At 38.6% G+C, this 23,192-nt stretch overlaps 1 protein-coding gene across 3 annotated transcripts in view; it reads right to left on the bottom strand.

Annotated features, from left to right (window-relative positions):
- Positions 1-23: 23 nt before the first annotated feature.
- Positions 24-23,192, bottom strand: part of CCDC25 (coiled-coil domain containing 25) — a 35,131-nt gene continuing 11,962 nt past the window's right edge. For 2 of the 3 annotated variants that reach the window (XM_090289042.1, XM_090289043.1), the window contains 6 exons: positions 20,435-20,486; positions 16,240-16,315; positions 10,650-10,753; positions 9,983-10,185; positions 4,117-4,162; positions 24-369 (listed from right to left, as the gene is read on the bottom strand). In XM_090289042.1, coding sequence (XP_090145168.1) covers positions 340-369; positions 4,117-4,162; positions 9,983-10,185; positions 10,650-10,753; positions 16,240-16,315; positions 20,435-20,486 — 511 coding nt within the window. In that variant the 3' untranslated portion in view covers positions 24-339. The remainder of the gene's footprint in view (positions 370-4,116; positions 4,163-9,982; positions 10,186-10,649; positions 10,754-16,239; positions 16,316-20,434; positions 20,487-23,192) is intronic. The other variant, XM_090289044.1, reaches the window with a different exon arrangement.

The following is a 23,192-nucleotide window of genomic DNA, read 5'->3' as shown; positions in this document are numbered from 1 at the left end:
AGAGACAGACCACATACCAGAAATACTTTTCAGAGTTGGTTTGTTCTAAAGTCTATCCCAAGAACAGGGCAGCCAACTTTTGTGAGCTACCAAGACATGTTCCGGCACATATATTTTTGCTTTCCTAAAGTTATATGCGGTCTTCAAGTCCAACTATATCTGAGATATATATCTGATCCTTTCTGTCAACAAAAGAGGGAACAATTTTTTTGAAAACTCCGAAGTTGATATCTGTGTAGACTGAAGGTAGAATTTTGGTTCATTGTTTTTTATAACTCAGAACATGGATGAAATCAAAATGTCCCTAAATGCACATCTTTAAAAGGTCCTTTTCTCCATTCACATGAATTCATCCGAATCATTGCCATCCTGTAGGAAACAAAAAAGTGACACCATAAAAACCTTCAAAATAAATAACTAAATTTGTAAAATTTATAATTAAGTCTTAAGTAACAAGCCTCCTCATCCCTAATTGTCAAGTTCAGAAAGGAAAGAGCAAAATAATTAAACTTACTCATCACTTCTCTATCTTAAATTGTTAGTTGTTTAGAACGGGTGCTTAGCAGCTACATTGCCTAAGGTGTCATTACATGGCCTGGATTATGCAACAGGTGATCAGTGCTATCCAAGCTATGGAATAAGGCCCCACCGACCGGAGACAGGATGCAACAAGAAAATGCCATTGCTCCTTCAACAAATATATCATAGAATACCTATGCCAACAATGCTGCTGATGTGCAAAAAACTTTGTCCTAAATTCCACTATTTTGAGCTTCAAAGGTTGTCACATATTTGTGACTTCACAGATGGCTTTGATTTTTTATTTTTAAACTAGGAAAGGTCATTAAGAAGCCACAGGCTAGTTACTAGGTTACCTGGTTTGCCAAGTTTTTGATAAAAAGCCTTACATGACAGTATATAGTATAAATGAACTGATTGTATTGTGACTTTTAAACAAGTTCTGAAGAACAAGTATAAAAGTAAAGTCCAGAATTCTTTTTGAGATACTGAACACTACAAAAACGGCTCTGAAGGCCAACATTCACTAGCAGTGTAAGCTCTGGTACATCTCACTGAAAATGTCACAACGGGAACATGTCACTTGTTTCAGTTTCTCTCACTTCCCCACTGCATAGTACCCGAGGGTGAGAGAAAGAGAGGACTTAGGTGTATACGTATTCATGCTTTTCTCCTTCTTAACAGCTCTTATTTGAGATGGGTAGGCAAATAGGAGCTACAGGTAAAAAACAATGGTTTCTGTGAAGTCTGGTTTAATCTCCAGTTTCATTCAGCAGTTTTCTGTGAGAGTCTCTTCAATTAGCACAGTAAACTGAGGCAATATTTAAAATGCCTTTGATAATAATTACACAGAGAGCACACTCATGTCTCTCTTCTCTGCAAGCACTAACACTGTGACTGCCCTAGAGCCCGAAACTGAACAGCATGAGCGGTGGAGTCACCCTGCATCTTTGAGGGTCAGCTTTAGATCCTGAACACTAGGAATGACAAGCTCACCAAGATCTTTTAGGTTGGTGACAGTGAAAATGCATTACTCCTAATAAAGGTTTGAGAAACATTTGCCAAGGGTTCCTATGTGTCTGAGACTCTGTATTTTAGGATTACAATAATTTTTAAATATATATCTGAGATCCAAGTCTTTATTAGGACAATCTTCATATTTCAAATTCCTTTTAAGAAGTCAGTATGTTTTTCAATACAGCAAAATAGGTTTCCTATCATCTGTTTATAAAACAATAAGCAAATAAAATGTTAAAAGTAATTGTTTATGGTTCCTGATACCAAATTTAGAAAGACCAGAAAGATATTACAGATTGAAGAGAATTAATCTAAATACGAGAGTACAAACAAAATGAAAACCAACTTCAGAGTAGGAGACTAATAGTTTTCCCACTGGTATAAGCTAAATTAAAAATTATCTTACCTAGCCCTGGCTGGTGTGGCTCAGTGGATTGAGCACTGGCCTGCGAACCAAAGGGTCGTCAGTTCGATTCCCAGTCAGGGCACATGCCTGGGTTGCGGGCCAAGTCCCCAGTTAGGGGTACATGAAAGGCAACCACACATTGATGTTTCTCTCACTCTCTTTTTCCCTCCCTCCCCCTCTCACTTAAAATAAAAATAAATAAAAAATAATTAAAAATTATCTTACATAAATGCCAGCTTTTAATTGAAAATCCACAGATGATGTTGCCAAATTGGATCCTAAAAGGCCTGTATCTCCTTAACAGAAGATAGTTATAAGGAGAATTAAAGCTTATTCTTTTGAAGCATGGGAAAAAGCTATAAGAGCCCTTCCCCTGCAAGCAAGAATCAAAATACCCGGTGCAAAACTTCCTTGGAAACTTGAACCAGATTCAAACCTTAAGTCAGGAACAGGGGTAAGCAAGCAACACAGGGAGAGGAAAACCCGAAGCATTAGTTATCCTTTGGTCTACAGACCTGATTTCCTAATCCTAAAACTTTTAACAACTGTTGATAATCAGGTGGTGTTTATATACATATGTATATTCACATGTGTGTACGTTGTGTGTTTACTTCATAATTCCAGAAGAACATTAAAACTTTAAAAACTCATAATGACAGGAATGAAAATGCTTAAAATCATAACATAACACAGGCGCCAGATTCCTGCTGGAAAGCAGCCCCTAAATAACAGAAACCTTCCCAAGCAACAACCGCCACAACCAAGGCATTAGATTGGGGGAATGTTCAAGACTTCTGTTTACCTGTTAAACTACTTTAAGAGTTACAAGAAATCTAACAGTTTCCAGAAGGGATTAAATTGATCTCATCTTTTAATACTGATACTTGGGGGGAAAAGAGCTTAAGGTCTATAGGAATAAGAAATAATAATGACCATTTACATTCATAGTGACTAAGTCAAAGATGAACTTTTACATATGCCCGTCTTTAAAATTTGGAGCAGCCCCATGAGGTAATATATCTCCTTTTTACTGCTGATGAATACCCCCTTAGAGACGTTATATAACTTTACTAGGCTTATTCAGTTAGTAAATTAAAGTTTACCTCTCTAAACTTTAAATTCAAGGCTCTATTTAATTACATAATGCTACTCTGGAATTTTTCAGGAATAAATTATGAAGATACATCTCTGACTCATAGAGAAGCCTCATAAATTTAGTTCTTCACAGAGACAGGAATAAAGATATTGTTCTTATTAAATTTAAAAGGACATATAGATATGAAGAAGATGTGAAATCCCATTAATGATTCCAATCCATGCATTATTTAAATATGAAGTTTGACTAGATGACCTTTAAGGGACCTTAAGTTCTGCTAATTATTCCCAAGTATTAAAGCAGTGCTGTTTAATAGTATTTTCTGTGATGATGGAAATGTTCTATTTTTGCACTAATATGTTAGTCCCTGGCCACAAGTGGTTAGTATGACTAAGAAACCAAATTTTAAAATCAAATTAAATTTTAATTAATTTAAATTTAAATAGCCACATGCAATCAGTGCCTAGTGCCTAAAGCACTTATTTGTAGACTATACTATAAAACATTCAATGTAGCAAATATATCCACTCAGTTTCAATTGTGTGCAAAGAACTGTTCAAAATAACTAGGTGCTAATGCTAAGAAGATCCTTTCAGTACTGTAAGACAGATCACCATTTCTCTTTATCTCAGGTACTGAGGAACATGAAAACCACCAAGGCAGTCACTTAGATTACAGATAAGATTTTAGGATTAATACTTTTGTTTTATTTTTTAATCGAAGGTGATAATTTTGTTCTCACTCAATTATAATATAGAATCTACATTAATATAGAACACTCATAAATAAAGACACTCTTGCATGTCTGCACTAGAAAAGAGGGAAATGAGGAACGGGAAAGTCCTGCAAGTGCTAACAGACCCACGCTTCACAACAGACAATGCATGACACAAGGTGACCTACTTAAAAACAAACATGAGGAAGTCCACAAAGAAGGAAAGGTGACGCCTAATTAAATCTACCTAAGTGTGTACTACAGCTGCCAAATCACATCAATACTGGTCAGTAACTCAACTGTTGAAAACTCTTAAGTGAATTATTTCAAGGTACAACATAAGAGCAAATAACTTGAGCATACCTGATTTGAAGACATATTCTCAACTTTCATTAGTGATGAATAGCTCCTGGAAGAAAAAAAACATTTAAAATAAGGCTAAACAGCTGATAAGTATTAGGTGAACATTACATGTATTTAGCATTGCAAAAGTTCTTAAAAAAATAAACAAACAAACAAACAAACAAAAAAAAACCCTGGTTGGTGTGGCTCAGTGGATTGAGCGCCAGTCTGTGAACCAAAGGGTTGTGGGTTGGGTCCCCATTTGGGGGCATGCAAGAGGCAATCATACATTGATGTTTCTCTCCCTCTCTTTTGCCCTTCCTTCCCCTCTCTCTAAAAAAAAAAAAAAAAAAAAAAAAAGTCTTAAAAAGAAAAAAAAAATCCCTGACCTCAGGGAGACTGCAATATAAAAAGAGTAAATATCTATAAACAATAAGATGTGCATAGCACTTCATAGTTTATCAAGTGCGCAATAATACTCATTTCATGTCACCTCCACAATAACTGTGTGGAAGGTGGCATTATTCAAATGAGGAAATTCTTCTATGGCCACGAGCAGATGTGTGCATAGCTGAAGTATACTGCTCAGCCTGGAGAGGCAGGAACTCAAAAGAGGAAAAGCATCAGTGTGGGCTGGGCTGTTGGGGTACTCTTCTCCAATGAGGCAGAACCCAAACTGAGCTCAATAGGTGGGGGTGAGAGAGAGGGATCCAGAGAATGGTATAAACAAAGGTAAAAAGATGTTATCTATAAGGACATTTCAAACCAACTCAAGTGGGGTCTGAAAGCAAAGTAGTGGGGAATCAGGCTGGATGTGTGGGGCCCGATTATGTTGTCCTAACTGTGTGAGTTAACACAATGTGATCAGCAAGAAGCCACAATGAATAGTGCAATAGTGGAGAGACAGGTGAGATTTGATAAGTATTTATTAAATATCCATGGTATATAAGACCCTGTGCTAAGCCTGGGTGGAGGATGGGATGGGAAGAAAATAGAAAAAGATGAATAAAACAAAGCCTAGTCCCCAAATAACTTACCAGGAAGGAAAATAAGATCTACTCAGCAATAGATATGCAAAAAGTTTCTATTAGAAATACACATGGAGACAAAAGAGAGACTATATAATACCAGTGTTTTACAAAGAATAATCTGTAGCAGACAGAAGAGAGGAAGGGAGATTCAAGCAAAGATCAATTAATAATGACAGTATTTACCATTTACTAAGTACCCTTTATTTGCTAGGACCTATATTAAATGCTTCATAGACTACTGCTAATCCCCACAACCACCTTCTATAGAAAGGGATAGTACCATGTCCACTACACACACAGGAGGCAGAGTCAGGGAAGTTAAAGACGTTATTCAAAGTTGCACAGCTAACAAGGGGTGAAGCTAGGTGTTGAACCCAGGTCTGCCTCCTAAGCTCACACTCTTGCCATCACGCTCCAGTCCACTGCAATACTCCAGCCTGAGGGTGTGAATCCAGAGTTACCAGCTATGCTGGTAAGGAGGTAGAGCTGAGAGGAACTGACTATGACATCATGGTTTCTAGCTTGAGTGAAATAATGCTACAACTGAAAGAAGTGAGAAAGTATTGCAAAGAAGATGTGCTTGGTATGGGACACATTACTTTTGAAGTAATGGTGAGATGTGCAAATAAATATGAACTATAAAAACTGAAAATTGAGGACCAGAGGGCAGGAGAAATGTTAAAGTTAAGAGACAGACAATAATCTGGGAGAATACATCCAGAGAGAGATATTAGTAACAGTAAGTGGTATCTATAAGAAATAAGTGGTGTGGCTCAGTGGATTGAGCGCCAGCCTGTGAACCAAAAGGTCACTGGTTTGATTCTCAGTCAGGGCACATGCCTGGGTTGCAGGCTAGGTCCCCGGTTGGGGGCATGTGAGAGGCAACTGGCCAATGTATCTCTCCCACATCGATGTTCCTCTCTCTTCCTTTCTCCCTCCCTTCCCCTCCCTCTAAAAAAAAGTAAATAAATAAGTAAACAGATAAGATCAATAAACTGCATGAGCAGAAGGAGAAAGGCATGTTGATTATAAAGTGGTTAGAACAGAGAAATCTCAACACTGGCTGCATTTTAAAATCACCTGTGAAGGTTAAAATATATTCATTTTATTAACCGTTACTTATTTTCATTGCCCAGATCAGCAATGTCCAATATAAATATAACACAAGCTGTATGTGATTTTGTAATAGTCATTGGTAATCAGCGAGATTTTATAATAGCTGTCTTAGAGTCTTCCAGATGTCCTTTGCCAGCTAATCCTTCTAGGTTGCTAGTGAACAAATAGTTTGTGACCACACGATCATCTCTATTCCTGATATACAGGACCGAATGTCATGGCAACTAGATTGAGCAAAAATAAAACTCAGGAGGAACCAAGGCAGTGGAAGGACTCAGACATGTGAAATTCCTTAAATAAAAACTTATTAACCTTATTGACCTAATAAGTGATTTTGGCAAAATAGCAGGATACAAAGTCAATATTCAGAAATCAAAGGCATTTTTGTACACCATCAATGAAATATCAGAAACAGAAACTAGGAAAAAAAAATCACATCCTACCTTTCTTGACAGCATGGATAGAACTTGAGAGTATCATGCTAAGTGAAATAAGCCAGGTGGCAACAAAAGAAGAGAATAAACTTAACCAAAGAGTAAAGGACCTGTACTTGGAAAACAACAGAACACTGAAAAAAGAAATTAAGGAAGACACAAATAAATGGAAGCATATACCGTGTTTATGGATTGGAAGAATTAACATCATTAAAATGTCCATACTACCCAAAGCAATCTATAGATTCAATGCAATCTCTATTAAATACCAATGACATTTTTTCATAGATTTAGAACAAATATTTCAAAAACTTACATGGACCCCAAAATGATCCCAAATAGTCTCAGCAATCTTGAGAAAGAAGAACAAAGTAGGAGGGATCACAATACCTGACATCAAACTATATTTACAAGGCCACTGTAATCAGAATAGTCTGGTACTGGCATAAGAACAGCCACATAGATCAATGGAACAGGATAGAGAGCACAGAAATAAACCCAGTTCTCTATGGTCAATTAATATTTGACAAAGTGGGCAGGAGTATAAATGGGGGTAAAAGTAGCCTCTTTAACAAATGGTGTTGGGAGAACTGGACTAGTACATGCAAAAAAATGAAACTAAACCAACTTACACTATACACCAGAATGAACTCAAAATACATAAAAGAGTTAAACATAAGCCATGACACTATAAAAGTCCTAGAGGAAAACATAGGCAGTAAAATTTCACATATCTCACACAGCAATGTTTTCACCAATATATCCTCTAGGGCAGTGGTTCTCAACCTTCCTAATGCCGCGACCCTTTAATACAGTTCCTCATATTGTGGTGACCCCCAACCATAAAATTATTTTCGTTGCTACTTCATAACTGTAATTTTGCTACTGTTATGAATCATAATGTAAATATCTGATATGCAGGATGTATTTTCATTGTTACAAATTGAACATAATTAGAGTACAGTGATTAATCACAAAAACAATATGTAATTATATATGTGTTTTCCAATGGTCTTAGGCGACCCCTGTGAAAGGGTTGTTCGACCCCCAAAGGGGTTGCGATCCACAGGTTGAGAAACACTGCTCTAGGGCAAGGGAAATAAAAGAAAGAATAAATAAATGGAACTACATCAAATTAAAAAGCTTCTACATGGCTAAAGAAAACATCATCAAATGAAAAGGGAACCAAGAGTATGGGAAAATATTTACCAATGATACCCTGGACATGGGTTTGATCTCCAAAATACATAAAGAACTCATATGACTCAACACCAGGAAGACAAACAATTCAATTAAAAAAATGAGCAAAGGACTGAATAGACACTTGTCCAAGAAGAACAAACAGAGGGTTCATAGGCATGTGAAAGGATGCTCATGCTCAACATCACTAGCCATCAGAGAAATGTAAATTAAAACCACAATGAAATACCACTTTACACCAGTCAGAATGGCCATCATCAGCAAATCAACAAACAACAAGTGCTGGCAAGGATGTGGAGAAATGGGAACCCTAGTGCATTGCTGGTGGGAATGCAGACTGGTGCAGCCACTATGGAAACAGTAGGGAATTTCCTCAAAAAACTAAAAGTGGAACTGCCTTTTGATCCAGCAATTCCATTGCTAGGTTTATACCCGAAGAATCCTGAAACACAAATTCAGAAGAACCTGTGCATCCCTATGTTCATAGCAGCACTGTTTACAATAGCCAAGTGCTGGTACATTTACACAATGAATACTACACAGTAGAAAAAAAGAAGGAACTCCTACCTTTCTTGACAGTATGGATAGAACTGGAGAGTATCATGCTAAATGAAATAAGCCAGGTGGCAAAAGACAAATAACATATGATCTCTCTTATAAGAGGAACCTAATGAACAAAACAAACCAATTAGCAAAATAGAACCAGAGGCATGGAAACAAGGAACAGATTGACAGTGACCAGAGAGGAGGAGGAAGGATAATGGAGGAAAGAAGGGGAAGGGTCTAGACAAGAGACATGTATAAATGACCCATGTGGACAGCAGGATGGGGACTGACTGTGGGAGTTGGGGTAGGAGGGGCAGGGGAGAGCAGAATAATGATCCTACCCAAAGATGTCTGCATGCTAATCTCCAGGACCCATGAATAAATTAGTTCATGTGGCAAAAGGGACTACTTTGCAGATGTGATTAAGGATCTTAGACAGGGAGATACTATCATGGATTACCTGGGTGAACCCAATGTTACCACACTGGAACTTAAAAGCGAAGAAGCTATGATCAAATAAGGGGCTGTGAATATAGAAGAAAGGCCAGAGAGATGCAATGCTGCTGCCTTTGAAGATGGAAGAAGGGGTCAAAAGCCAAAAAATGTGGGGGACCTCTAAGGGCTAGAAAGAAAACAGATTCTCCCCTGCAGCTCCAAAAATGAAGACAGCCCAGCAGACGCTCGGATTTTAGCTCAGTAAAAAACACATCAAACTTCTAACATACAGAACTATAAAGTAATAGACCTATGTTGTTTTAAGTCACCAAATTTGTGGTAATTTGTTATAATAGCAATAGAAAACTAATATAATGAAGTATTCTTATGGCCCTGTACACTAGAATTTCAGGATCCAAATTATATTTTAAAATGCAGTGCTTTGGAGCAAACCTCACTACATTAATTACTTTAAACTTTGAAAATGTAAAAGAGGTTTTAAAAACAACTTTTCAGAGTTACCAGCACTGGCCTTTAGAGCTAAGACAACTTTATTCAAGTATCATAGCTTGACAATGTTAAACACTTAATATAGCATTTTTTCTTTTCCTGAAGATGTTTGCAAACCAAACTTTGAATATAACTTATGATGGTTTATTCAAGAATAAACTAAGTTATTTTATTTTTGTATACTCTCATATCCTGCCGCTATAGAAGGGCAATTCACTTGACCACCACATTGGTATAAATGTCTTTTTAAGTCATTTAAAGCTCTGAGCTTGCTTTTTTAAATAATGTTTACTTATTTATTTGTTTATTTATTTATTTTTAGAGAGGGGAAAGGAAAAAGAGAGGGAGAGAAACATCACTGTGTGGTTGCCTCTCACTTGCGCCCCCAACTGGGGACCTGATGTGCAACCTAGTCAAGTGCCCTGACTGGGAATCGAACCAGCGACACTTGGCTCGCAGGTCGATGCTCAATCCACTGAGCCACAGCAGCCAGGGCCTCTGAGCTTCTTATATGCCCCTTCCTCCACCAGTATATCATTCTTAAAGGCTAATTCCTGATTAAAATCACAGTGAAGCATCTTCAAGGTCAATGCCAATACCATAGCTCCAACATACCTCAGTTCGTCCATTTCCCTCTTCTTCTTCAACTCTTCCTTTTCTCTCCTTTTCATTTCCTGAATTTGGGCTTTTTTCTCATTCCTCTCCTCACGGTCTCTGCATTCCTTCTCTGCTGCTAGGTCTGGGAACCGCTCTATTTTAGTCTTTTCTAACCGGTTCAAGATCTCATTCACTTTCTTCTCTACTGCCACAATTTTCACCTTTGAGGGAGACAGGGGGGGGAAATACAGTAGTCCCTCTCTATATCGCGGTTCACTTATCGCGGCCTTACTGTATCGTGGGATTTTTAAAAATATATTTAATTATTTATCACGGATTTTTTTGCTATGTTGCAGGATTTTGCAGTACTGTATACGTATGTTGTTAAAGTTACATAGGTTTAAGAATGTAGACTAAATGTAAGGTTCCTACTTTGCGGGGGAGGTGGGGTGGGGTGGTCTTGAACATAATACCCGCAATAAGTAGGGGAATACTGTATCGAATCTCTATTATAGGTTATCCCCTAGAATGGGGAGAGGCTTTCTAGGGGCTCCGCAACCAGCTAATTCCCTTCAGAAAGCACATATCACATGCTGAGAACTCAACAGCAGAGACGTGGGGCAGAACAGACAGTGCTCCCCGCAGCGGCAGGGCCCGGCTGCCCCCTGGAGGCGCAGACACTTACATCCTTCTGCCTGTGAAAACCTATCTGTCCCACATCCATGTCGGCTGTTTTCTTCAGGTTAGACCACGGTGTATACACCACATTCACGTTGTTCATCTTGCAGCCTGCCAAGAGAGACTGTCTTCAATATGCAGGCAGGGTGACACCGAGCAAAGCGTCCAACTTACCCACTGGCAAGTAAGCCACCATGATCCAACAAAGGAAAAAGCTTCGAATGAACAAGGCATCAAGTGTTTCAAACCACAACATACTTATAAACAACAACAACAAAAAACACGCACAAAAGGCAAATGGTAAAGCTGACAAACACAATTCAAGCAACAGGATTACAGTGGAAAGCAGGGGTCCATGGGTTCACTTCAGGGGCTTCTGAGACTCCCTAAAATTGAATGCAAACATATTATATGAGTTTTTTTAAAAGAGAAAAAGTACAAACAGGGTTACTCAGATTCTCAGAGGAGTCCTTGACACAATAAAGGCTGAGCAGCAAGACAAAGCAAAGTCATGGCCTGGGACTCATGAGGCCTGCACTCCATCTGGCCCTGCCACACACCAGCTGTGTCACCTTGGGCACGTCCACACGGCTCTTGAATCTCACCTGAAACCTGAGGAAACTGAACCAGTGTAGTAACATTTTGGGTTTCTTTCTTTCTTTGCTTCTTTTAGCAGTTGAATCTTTTTTACCAAAGAAACATATCAAGGTAATAAAAGCAGAGATGCTCTGGATGCCAGGCAGCCTGTTCATTCCTCCTTCTCTCCCCACACCACCCCGCCTCATGTTTCTCTTCTGCACCGAAAGCCTCCCAGACAGCTTGAAGAATCAGTTTAATTGCTGGCCCAACACTCTTTAAGGCCCTTCAAAATAAGATGGTAATATATTTTATAGTTTATTACACCACTACATACATGGGAGAAATCTGATGATCACCACCTTACTTCACTTATGAAGCATTCCTGCCTGAAAATTCATGATGTTATCCTACTCAATAGGAAGTACCAAACCAATCCATATCATGGGATGTTCTATACCTGGTCTCTACTCTAAAAGCATCAATGTTTTGAACAACAAAAGAAGTGTCTCCAGATAAAAGGAGACTACAGACATGACAAGTAAATACAACACATGATCCTGGATCAACAAATGCTACAAAGGTGGATGGTAGTGCGACACTGGGAAAACTTATATACAGACTGTATATCAGGAAACAGCATTTGATCCACGTTTAATTTCCTTAACTGATCACTGCAATGCAGTTACTTAAGAAAGTCCTTGTTCTCTGGACATAAATGATGGGTTACGATGTCCACAATTTTCTTTTATATAGTTTAGCTAAAAAAGTTACTCATCAGTGTATCACACAGAGAAAGGAAATAAATGTGGAAAAATTGCTGAATCTAAGTTGAGTATATGAGAGCTGTATTTTTCTTGCAACTTTTCAGTAGGTTTGAGATTTTTCAAACTTGAGGTTTTTAAAGTCTCCAATGTGCAAGCGGGATACAAACATGGATTAGACAAGGGATCCTGCCTTCTAAGACTAAAGGAGGGCAGATAAGTACGTAAATAACTTCAATTAAAAATAGAACTCATCAAATATTGGAAAGGCACAGGTAAGGTGCTAAGGTGATATAGATACAGATGGGGCAGTGGTCACTCAAAGACGGAGGAAGGGAAAGGCTCTGTGAGGTTAATACAGCCTCGTGGGTAAGACAGAAGACTTTTTTTTTTTTTTTTAAGATTATTTATTTATTTATTTTTAGAGAAGGAAAGAGAGGGAGAAAGAGGAGAGAAACATCAATGTGTGGTTGCCTCTTGCATGCCTCTAACTTGGGACCTGGCCTGCAACCCAGGCATGTGCCCTGACTGGGAATTAAACCAGCAACCCTTTGGTTCGCAGGCTGGTGCTCAATCCATGGAGCCACACCAGCCGGGGCAAGACAGAAGGCTTTTAAGGTCAGACTGTCTGACTTCAAGTGCAGTCTCTACTACATGTCAGAGCTCTCTGATACCTTGGGTGAGTTCCTTAATTCTCTTTAAGCTCTGCTTCCCCATTTAAAAAATGGCAATAATAATTTCTAACTTAGCAGGGTTGATAAAAAGGATAATTTGTGATGTGCCAGGTATATAATTAATATTTAATGTTAGCTATTACTACAACTACTATGTGGACCTTGAACTTTAGCTTGGATCTGGACTTGTGATGACTGACAAGGAGTACAAAGTTGAGAGCAGAGGGGATGATACAATCTTGTACCACATAACATTTCAGTCAATGACAAAGTGCCTATGACAGTTGTCTCGTTAAGACTGCAAGAGAGCTGAAAAATTTCTACTGACTAATGATATATAAATGGCATCTGGAAGAAGACACTCAAGAGATTCATCCATGAATTCGCCAAGGATGAGAAGGTTGCAAAAACCCACAAGGCTGTGGTTGAGATGGCAACCAACTCTAACCAGGGCATGGATGAAGATGACACTGAGGAGCCCCTGGAGGTGGTTCCTAGGAACTGACTAAGGAGGAGTTATTGGAACAGGAACAGGAACACATAGCTGAAAAAGAGGCAAGAGAACAGGAAACTTCAGAATAAGAAAATGAAGAAGAACCCTGTAAGATCCTTACAGATTTAGAAAACATGGACCCCCAACATGGAAAGGTTTTCATTAATAAAGAAGAATATTTATGGTGCATTATGAGCTTATAAGCAAATTTATGATGAGCACAAAAAAACAAGCGAACACCAAGGACTTATTTCTGAGAGAAGTGACACCTCCTAAGAAGAGCCTCAGGCTGTCCTTCAGGAGGTGGTCCAAGAGAAGGCAGTGTTATCAGAGAAGACAGCTCTGTGCGTGTATTGCACCTGAAGACCCTCCTATGGGACAAGACATGGAGATGAAAGACAGTGATACCGATGATCCTGACCCTGTGTAGGCCTAGGCTAATGTGTATATGATTGTCTTCATTTTTAACAAAATGTTAAAAAAGTTCAAAAAATTTCTTTAATAAATTAAAAATGAAAAAAGGCTTATTAGAATAAGGTTATAAAAAAAGAAAATATTTTGTACAGCTGTACAGTGTGTGTTTTAAGCTGTTATTACAGAGTCAAATGTTAAAAAATTAAAAAGTTATAGTAAGCTAAGGTTACACTGAAGCAAAATGTTTTTTTAATGAACTTAGTGTGGTGTAAGTCCACAGCATTTATCAAAGCTATAGTAGTATACAGTAACATTCCAGGCCTCCTCTCCCCACTTGGCCTTGACATTCACTCACCCAATGACTCACCAGTGCAACTTCCAGCCCTGAAAGCTCCATTTGTGGTAAGTGCCCTATACAGGTGTACCATTTTTTATCTTTTATATCACATTTTTTTTACTGTACCTTTTTTATGTTGATACACAAATACTTGCGATTGGGTTACAACTGCCTACAGAATTCACTACATTAACACCGTGTAGAGGTCTGTAGCCTAGGAGCAATAGGCCACATGTGTAGTAGGCTACACCACCTAGGCTTGTGTAAATTCACTGTATGATGTTTGTACAATGACAGAATTGCCTAATGACGCATTTCTCAGAACAAATCCCAAGCGACACATGACTATATAAGCAAAGGAACAAGGTAGAAAAACAGCAAATATTTGCTTTGGCTGGAGTGTGAAATATGTGAAGGGAAAAAGAATTCTGTACTCAGATCAAAGATGCTTAAAATGCCCACTTAAGAAGTTTGGGCTTAATTGTATAGACAAGGTGGGGGTGTTATGAAAAGTGTCTAAGCTTTGAGAAAGTTTAATCTGGCAAGAAACTAAAAGATGAATATAAAACAGGATGACCAGATTCTATGAAGACAAACAAGTTTAACCCCAGCTTCCTTGATTCTGAATGCTGAAGGTGGTCAACCACAGAGGAAAATATTTTAACTACACAGTGCCACAAATGGAGTGTGCTTAGCAAATCTCATGGCAAAGATAGTCTTCTTCACTCCTCAGCATCCTCTGCTATTCGCTCACGAGAGCAAGGCTCTTAGGCCCAGCTCCTTTTCCTGCTACGTGAGCCACAGCTGTGAAAGGCTGGGGAGGAGAGAGGAGTGATTCTGTGCCGTGACTCTTCTCTCCTTTAGAGAAGTCTAAACCTAGTAATCTATAAAGAGATTAAGAAGAAAGAGGCTGGGCCAGGAAGCTCCTTTAATGAAGTCACATCTGCTAGCCAGGGGCATAAGAGGTTGTAACACACAAGGAAAGAAGATAATGATAGTTTTAATTTATACTATTTTTAATGTCAATGAGTATCTTAACTGAAAATCTTAAGACACTGTTCTATTCATGAAAATGGAATGTCCTGTCCTGGCTGGGTAGCTAAGTTGGTTGGAGCACTGTCTCATACACCAAAAGGTTGCAGGCTCGATGCCTGGTCAGGGTGTATATGGGAGGCAACCGATCGATGTTTCTCTTTCACAGCAATGTTTCTCTCTCACTGTCTCTCTCCCCCTTCCTCTCTCTCTCTAATCAATAAATATATACTCGGGTAAGGATTAAACATTTTTTAAAAGGAATGTCCTAAAACTAATTGCAATTTAATGGCTCTACAAGACTTCTGCTTTCATTAAAGCTGCTTGAGTTAGACTCAGAAAACACAGTCTAAGTGACGGAGAAGAGGGTACACCCCCAGCTCCTGTTTTGTCATCACCAACCCCTGGTACCTGCTCTTAACTCTGTGCCTGCCCCATGCTTATCTTCTACCCAAACCTTATTTCTTTCCAACCCTCTGGATCTTCCTCCAACTTCGTATCAAACCCAGTGTACCTCTACCCTATCTCGGTCTAAGTCCTATACCTAAGATGTAATCTGCTAACAAACATTCTTAGCAGAACACTATCTCCCAGCTCCCCTTTTAACCACCACCTCCACCTCAATAACTGTCCTTCTTAACCTACACAACTATTGACAGATTAAATCTTGCACTACTAGTAGAAAGAGACAAGCACCAAGCCCAGGATTACAGGCCCTGCCTACAACACAACACCAGTTGTTCCCAGCCGCCCTACACACTACGGTCACCTGGAGAGCACTGTAAGCACAACGCTCCTCATGGACCACCCCAGCCCAGGTACAGAGGCTTTTCTGGGAGACAAAGATCAACTGACTTGACACCTTCACAATTTACGGGGAGAAAGGAAGAAGAAAAAGCAGGAAAGAGTGGTTTGGAGACTTGAGTTCTAGTATCTAATGGCAAATAATGGAAATGAAGACATTAAACAACATTAAAAATAAAGCCATAAGATACATTTCTTGCTTAGCTATTAACATAACCTGATTTCCAAAAGTTTCTCTACAAATAACCTTAAGGGCAGGCAGATATAGACCATTTACTATTCAAGGTAAGAAGAACAGGTAAAGAGTTGAGATAGGGCCATACACATCAGAGGGGTAGGGAGATTAGTGTTCAGTTCTTTAACAGGTAGCTGAACTGCCGTCTCAAAGAACATGTTAGTCCTTTGACTCAATCCAAAGTCAGGAGCATGTTCCCTAAAATGTAATCCATTTCAGACACAGAGAAATCAGTGCTAATTTTGAAAACACTTTTAGGAAAACTGACCTTGAATGCTATTGGCCTTCACAAGATGTGCACAGTCCATCAATACTTCCTTTGGAATGTCTTCTATCCTCTCCCCCTGAAACACAAAAGCAAACCTAATGGTCTAGTGCTTTGTTACTGATTGATACTAGAGCAGTCATTGGGCTTTGCTGTCTTACCAGGAACAATTCTATTAAAAGCAGGGGCTCTTCAATTGTATTTCAGAACACTGAAAAATGAAGTCTGTTATAGGAATGTTTTAAACTAAGAGAAGACAGTAATATGAAAAATACTGATACTTAAGTGAAAAATACAAACCGAGAGCATGAAAGAAAACTACCAAATTATTCGCTGTAATTATGTCTGAGTCACTCCCCCCTCTTACTTCTAGAAACCTCGTGGGGAAGGTTTCTAGATGACTGGATGTCTTCTTAGCTGAGGTCCCTATGACCTTCCTCCCAGAGAGACATAGTTTTGAATCTCAAAAATCTAGGTAACCTATCCTCAGCCTTAATTAGGAAGCAAGCTCTTGGTGTGTTAAATAAAACCACTCACCATAAGGAAGAAATAATATTGATTCTTTTCTCTACAGATACTGTATCAAAGTCAAAGCTGAATAAGCAAAGCCATTCCAGAAAAACAAAAATATTTCAGAGGCAAGAGCAACTGGAAATCAACTCAGTACTGACTCCTACCAGGCATGGGATTACAGAAGCACTTTTATCTGGGGATGTAAAGTTCTATCTAATTTATCTAAAACTTTAAATATTTTAGATAAATTAAGTGTATTCCATTATGTTTCTATTTTTTTGTTCATATTAAATATTTTAAATGGGAATCTCTCAAATACATAAACATTGACCCAAAACTACGTAATTAAAATTTGTCACTACTTTAAAGATATATCTTAAGCCCTGGCTGGGTAGCTCAGTAGGTTAGAGTGTCATCCCGATAAGTAAAGGTTGCAGGTTCGATCGCTGGCCAGGAGCTGATTGACCCTATGCTAAATAAAGGAAAATGAATAATTAAAAAAACAAAACAATAGCTACCAGTTTTTTTAGTACCCACCACATGCCAGGTACTATGTAAATAGGCATATTGGATAGTATTATCCTCATTTTACCAATGAAGAAAATGAAGCTTAGTGAGGTTAAGTAATTGGGCCAAGGTCCCATATATCTAGTTAAGTGACAGAGCTGGGAGACAAACCCAGCACTAGAACCATGCTCTAAGAACTGGCCCCAGAATACAGTGCTAATGGAGCTCTTGTGAAAACATTAGTTCCTTGGCCTTGATGTCAGGCTAAGTCCCAATATTCCTTCGCACTCCCTGAGGCAGTCACTGATCCTGCAGCATTCCCCACTTTTTTTGCAACTTTTAATACAATATAAGCAGGAAAAAACCGCCTTCAGTAAGTGTTATGCATAAAGTCAGAGTAAACCAACTGAGTGGAGAGTCTAAGGTACTCTCAAGATGTAAAGGTCAGAATTTTAGCTGTGGACTTTGTGCCATCTATGATAATAAGATAAGAAACTTCTAGGTGAGATATTTTCTATGGGTTTTTAAAAATCAATGAAGCCTAGGAAAGAGAACAGCTGAACATCTATGATCTTCAAGGTTTGGGATAAACTCAACTGAATTCAATAAAAAGAATTAACACATATAGTGCTTAGCACGTGCCAGGCATTATTCTAAGTACTTGAGATAGGCAAGCTCATGCAATCCTCATAAGGACCCAGTAAAATAGGTACTGTTAGCTCCCTTTCACAAATGACAAAATGGGTACAGTTAAGTAATTTGCTCAAAGTCACAGAGCAAGGAGCCGAGGCAGGATTCAAACCCAGAGTCTGGGTTCTGAACCACTGAGTCCTACTGCATCTCCAATACTTACCGGGTACCTACTAGGTACAAAGGGCTATGTCATTTACAGCAGGAGATAAACCAGGTAAAAGTTCCTTAAAGAGAACATTTCTACTGAGCACATAATGTGCTTCCAAAAGAAAATAACATAAAAACTTCTATTCAAACAGGTAATAACTGGTGGTAATGTGAACTTGGGACAACCACCATTATTTCCATTTTCTAACATAGCAGAACCCTGAGGAAAAACTTTAATGTGAACCAAAAGGAAAGTTGGGAACACCACATTCTACTTTTTTTCTAAACTTAAAAATAGTTCCAAAATGGCAAGAAGTAGCTTAGGAGAATTCAGAATTTTATTCCAGCACAGAGTTCACAATCTTCTTCTTTTCCTTTATAATGCAGTTCTCAAAAACAAAAGTATAAGGTGGGGCACAAGGTTTAACCTTGCTAGCAAATTAGGAAATGAATATTATAACCATAATGAAATAGCATCATGTATTTATTAAAATGGTCAAAAGGTTGCTGTTTTTTAAATTATAAAATTACCCAAAATGTCTGGAAAATCTATAATTATCAGATAGCATTTTAAATTAGCAGACTGCTTTCAGCGAGCAATCTGGCATAAAAAGTTACCAAACTGTTTAGATCTTTTGATCCAGTAATTCCATTTCTGAGAAATACTGTAAAAATAATATCAAAGAAATACAGAAAACAGTTCATAAAAAGATATTTCTTGCTGGAGAATCATAATGTTAAAAATTGTAAATAACCTAAATTTTGATATAAACTTTCCCTAATGGTGGTATTAATTTGCCAGCTCAAAGCAGTCAGTCAAAAAAAGAAATATAAAAGTAATAAAAGTGACATGAAAAAGTTTATAAACTGTCACTTTAAAAAGTAAGTCAACTAGGGGATGCCAAGATGGAGTGTTGACTGAGACAAAAGGATCTAATCATATTGCAACTGTGAGACACAACATCGCTAAGGCAGGTTGGGGCGGTATAAGTAACTTTAAAAAACTGGTCTGACTGGAAACTATAAGGCAAAAAATCAAAAACTGCACACACTGTACATTAGGTGATAAAGCAGTTTCACACGGGAACATGGGTTAGCAAGTCTGAAACCACTTGCACCTACACTGGGGTATAATAAATAAGCAAATAAATGGTGGGGGAGCCAGGCTGCTCACTGAGAAGGAACTTACGGATAAGCAAGGAGGAAAAGCTAGAATGGATCTGTCAGATACAGGTGTATGAGTTCGCGTTCAGCTTAGTGTGGATACAGATGGGGATACACAAACAACTGCTGAGATGAGTGTATGCGTGGGCTAGTACACGTACATGTATTTCCAAGCTCTCTGTCACGTGAGAGGGCCTCTGTGTTCGTCTTCTCCCCAAACCTGTAACTCCAATCTATGCATGACAAAAATATCCGAAAAACCCAATATAAAATACTTGACCAATACTTCTCAAACTGTCAAGGTCATGAAGAACAGGAAAAGAGTGAGAAACTGTCACAGACCAAAGACTAGGCAGACATGACAACTAAATGCAAAGTGGGACCCTGGACTGGATCCTGAAACAGAATGAGAAAGTTAATGGAAAAACTGATGAAATCAAAATAGTCTGTAGTTTAGTTAATAGTAATGTACCAATGTTGGTTTCTATGTTCTGACCAATCCACCAAGGTAATGTAAGATGTTAACGATGAGGGAAATTGGGTGTGTGGTATATGGGAATTCTGCACTCTCTCCGCAACTTTTCTGTAACTCTAAAATCATTCCAAAATAAAACATTTTAAAAAGCAATACACATAACAAATACTGTGATTCAACTATATAAAATATAACATATGGAAGTAAAGACAGATTAGAAAAATAGTGACTTTATGTTACTAAGGAACACACATTTTTTCCTTTACTACTATAACGCTGCTTTAAACATCCCAAAGTCCCTAATTACTGGGAACATCTGCCCTCAGTGAGGCAGGAAAATGACATGAGCCTGAAAAAAAGGAAGCACAGCATGATCGCCAATGGAGAAGATAGTAAGTCCAGTAGTGTCAACTGAAATGAAAGGGAGAGAAAGCAGAGGTGATAGGGTGACAGAGAACACACTTGAATTGGCAGGACAAGGCAGTGCTTCTACCTGGGAAATATGTACTACGTGCAAGTCTCTCGAAAGTCACCAGACTTTCCCTTAGTGATTATCTGGGTCAGGAGAAGACATCTTTATTTGCTAATTTCAGACTCTTGTACATATTACTTTAAGCAATTCAACTGTAGAGAAAAGGACAGAGGACAAGATATAATACTCATCACTAAAGTCATGAATCCATGTTTAAATTCAGTTACCTTATGTAATCGAAGGTATACATGAGCCGAAGAGATTTTGTCCACATGAAACCTACAAAGAATGAAAACCACTTTTAGCAAGAGGTACAAGACAACCGTCTCCTCGGGCCATCTGCACATAAAGCACTGCTATCCACCAAGTATTAATTAGCTCAGTGCCTAAGCACCGCGGGGAGTATAAAACACAGTCACAGCCTCCACCGGGCTCGCTATCAGCTGGGAGAGGTAAGATAAACACGGCAAGTCCTGCAGCTGTGTGGGACTACGTGTCCAGAGGAGTGCAAGAGACAGTAAATGTTACATGCCCTGGGGTGCTATTTCGAGTGAGAAAGCCCTATCAGTGACAAAAGTCTTCACTGGCAATCTGAGACTTGCTGGGTCCCTGACTGAAGCACAGGACCTCGAGAAACCAGGGAAAGGAATTTCCGTTGAGAAGACGGGAGTGAAAGTAGTCAGTGAGACCCCAATGCTGTAATCTTGGGAGACTTGCAGGACCACTGACAGAAATGCCTTATAGGTGGAGACGGCACCAATTTAGATAAAAGAGGGGATGTCCGAAGTTTCAAGCAATGGCAAAACAATACAAAGAGAGTATCAAGCAGAATTGGAAGAGTCAGGTAGGGAGTGAAGACAGTAAACACACATCATAAAGCGGGTGAGTCCAACACTTCACCCAGCCCTAAATCCTGCCCTGGCACTAACATATGTCTCCTGGGACAGCACGGTGACTGCCCTTTATGACACTGTCCTTCAAACATTCTGAATGCCACCCCCCTACCCCAATGTCCTAAATTCACCTTTCATTAAGACTCTATCATCCACCAATTTCATTAAATCTTTTAAAACGTACTTTCTTTTTCACTTGGTCGAACATTTTGGAATATTAAGTTCTTCACATTCACAATTTACTAAATGAACTTGATTTTCTCTTTCCAACACCCAGAGATACCCCAGAACCCTAGCATCAAACAACGATCACACATGACTGTCACTCTGATCCTGTTAACTTGAGTCATCTCCTCCTTAGCCTTTACCTTTCTAGACTGAAAAACGTTTGGTAAAACCTCAGAAGGCACCATTACACACCATTATATCCTTCTCTAGGCACTTTCTTAGCATTAATGTACGTTTTAGACGTGAGATGGTCACACATTCACAGTGTGATGCTATATAAAGGTTAAGATTATGCTGTTTCTAATGTCCTCTTTGAAGAGGATGAGCATCTTGCTAGTCCCTTTGAATACAGAAACCTATTACACATTTTTGGCAGCCTATGAAGGCTTTAGGTTTCATCCTTAACCATTACTGATAACCAGAAATGAGTATAACCTCTTAGTTTATTTTTTTCCAACTGCTTCACTGACTCATTTGCATTTCCATGTAAGAGATTCCTGCAGATTATCATCTTGAGCTTGGCATCCCCCCTACTCTCGAAGAAGGTTTTTTTCAAGTCTAGAAATTATATATCTTATTACCCTCTTTCAGGATCTTAGGAAAATACCCCATTAGTAAGCAAGCTCAACTGAAAAGTAACTTCTCCCATTCCAACTTGTTTTAAGTCACTTCTCTATTTACAACTCTCCCTTATGCCCATAATAGCCCAATTGTATTCTGATTTTTCTTAAAGGCCTTCGATATAAAATCTTACCAAAAGAAATACACAAATAATTCAATATATATCTAACAGATTCATACATAGTAATCAAAGTACTAAAATACACATGGGAATATAAGGCTAGAAGGTACATCTCTACCAAAAGGGCTGGGGGCTGCACGAAAGTCTGGGTCTTTGGTTGAAATGTAAAACAAACAAAAAAGCCAGCTCTGTAAGTAAACTATTTTGAGTAATTTTCTTTAAAAAAAAAAAACCAAAACCTTTCAAACCTCCCAAAATGCTTATTCAAAGTTTAGATTATGCCCCCTAGTTCCCTCTTCTGTGTTATCTTCTTCTTCCTGCTTAATCACTACCACCTTTACGAAGCGCAGAGACTCCATACTTCAATAAAAGAATCGATGGGCTAAGGATGAAAAGATGCCGGGACCCAGAAGCCGGGTTGTTTAACTTCAAGTGGAATCTCTAGAAATATTACTCATTAGGGAGTTTGGAGCCACTAAACACACACTATTTCTATTTTCCTTTGTTTAAAGATGAATTTAGTTCCATTCTCATTTAATTCTAGAAAAACCCCTTGTTTAAAGGCACCTCAGGAGGTTTCCTGGTATAAACTCAGATGTTGACATTCAGAGGTAATGCACAGAGTGAAGCAGTGAACCAGGAAAACCTGCCCTGGAGTCCAGATCAACTGTGTCCTTCCCAGCATGCCCAGGAATGGTTCCAGGATCGACAGTTTATGCTCCAGTGCGCCAGAACAGGCCTTGAATTTAGGGCTCTTCCAGTTCCCATCAAACCTCAAATAGCTTCTGAAAGTAAGTCAATCACTTTCAGCAATAGTCATTAATCTCAAGATCACTGAAGAGTCTCAAAAAGGGTAAAGGGTGTCTATGTGTCAGTAGACACCAATTTGTTTAAGTAGTATTCCAGGAGATAGTCAAATGTCAATGAAATGAAAAACCCAAATCATAATACATGGGGTGTACATTGTAAACTGAAAATTTCTCTTCCGCTTGTTTTGTTCTTAAATGTCAGGTAAATTGACTTTCATGATGTATCTGAATATATAACCTTTTCTATGCAGATATTTCTGCCTCAAACCTCACGTTAAAAGTTTACAAAAGGTAACTAGCTACCTAACAGGTG

This window comes from Furipterus horrens, unplaced genomic scaffold (genome assembly GCF_987537825.1).
Source record: "Furipterus horrens unplaced genomic scaffold, mFurHor1.1.pri manual_scaffold_10, whole genome shotgun sequence".
In the NCBI taxonomy this organism is placed as follows: domain Eukaryota; kingdom Metazoa; phylum Chordata; class Mammalia; order Chiroptera; family Furipteridae; genus Furipterus; species Furipterus horrens.
This window is presented reverse-complemented; position numbering and strand designations above follow the sequence as displayed.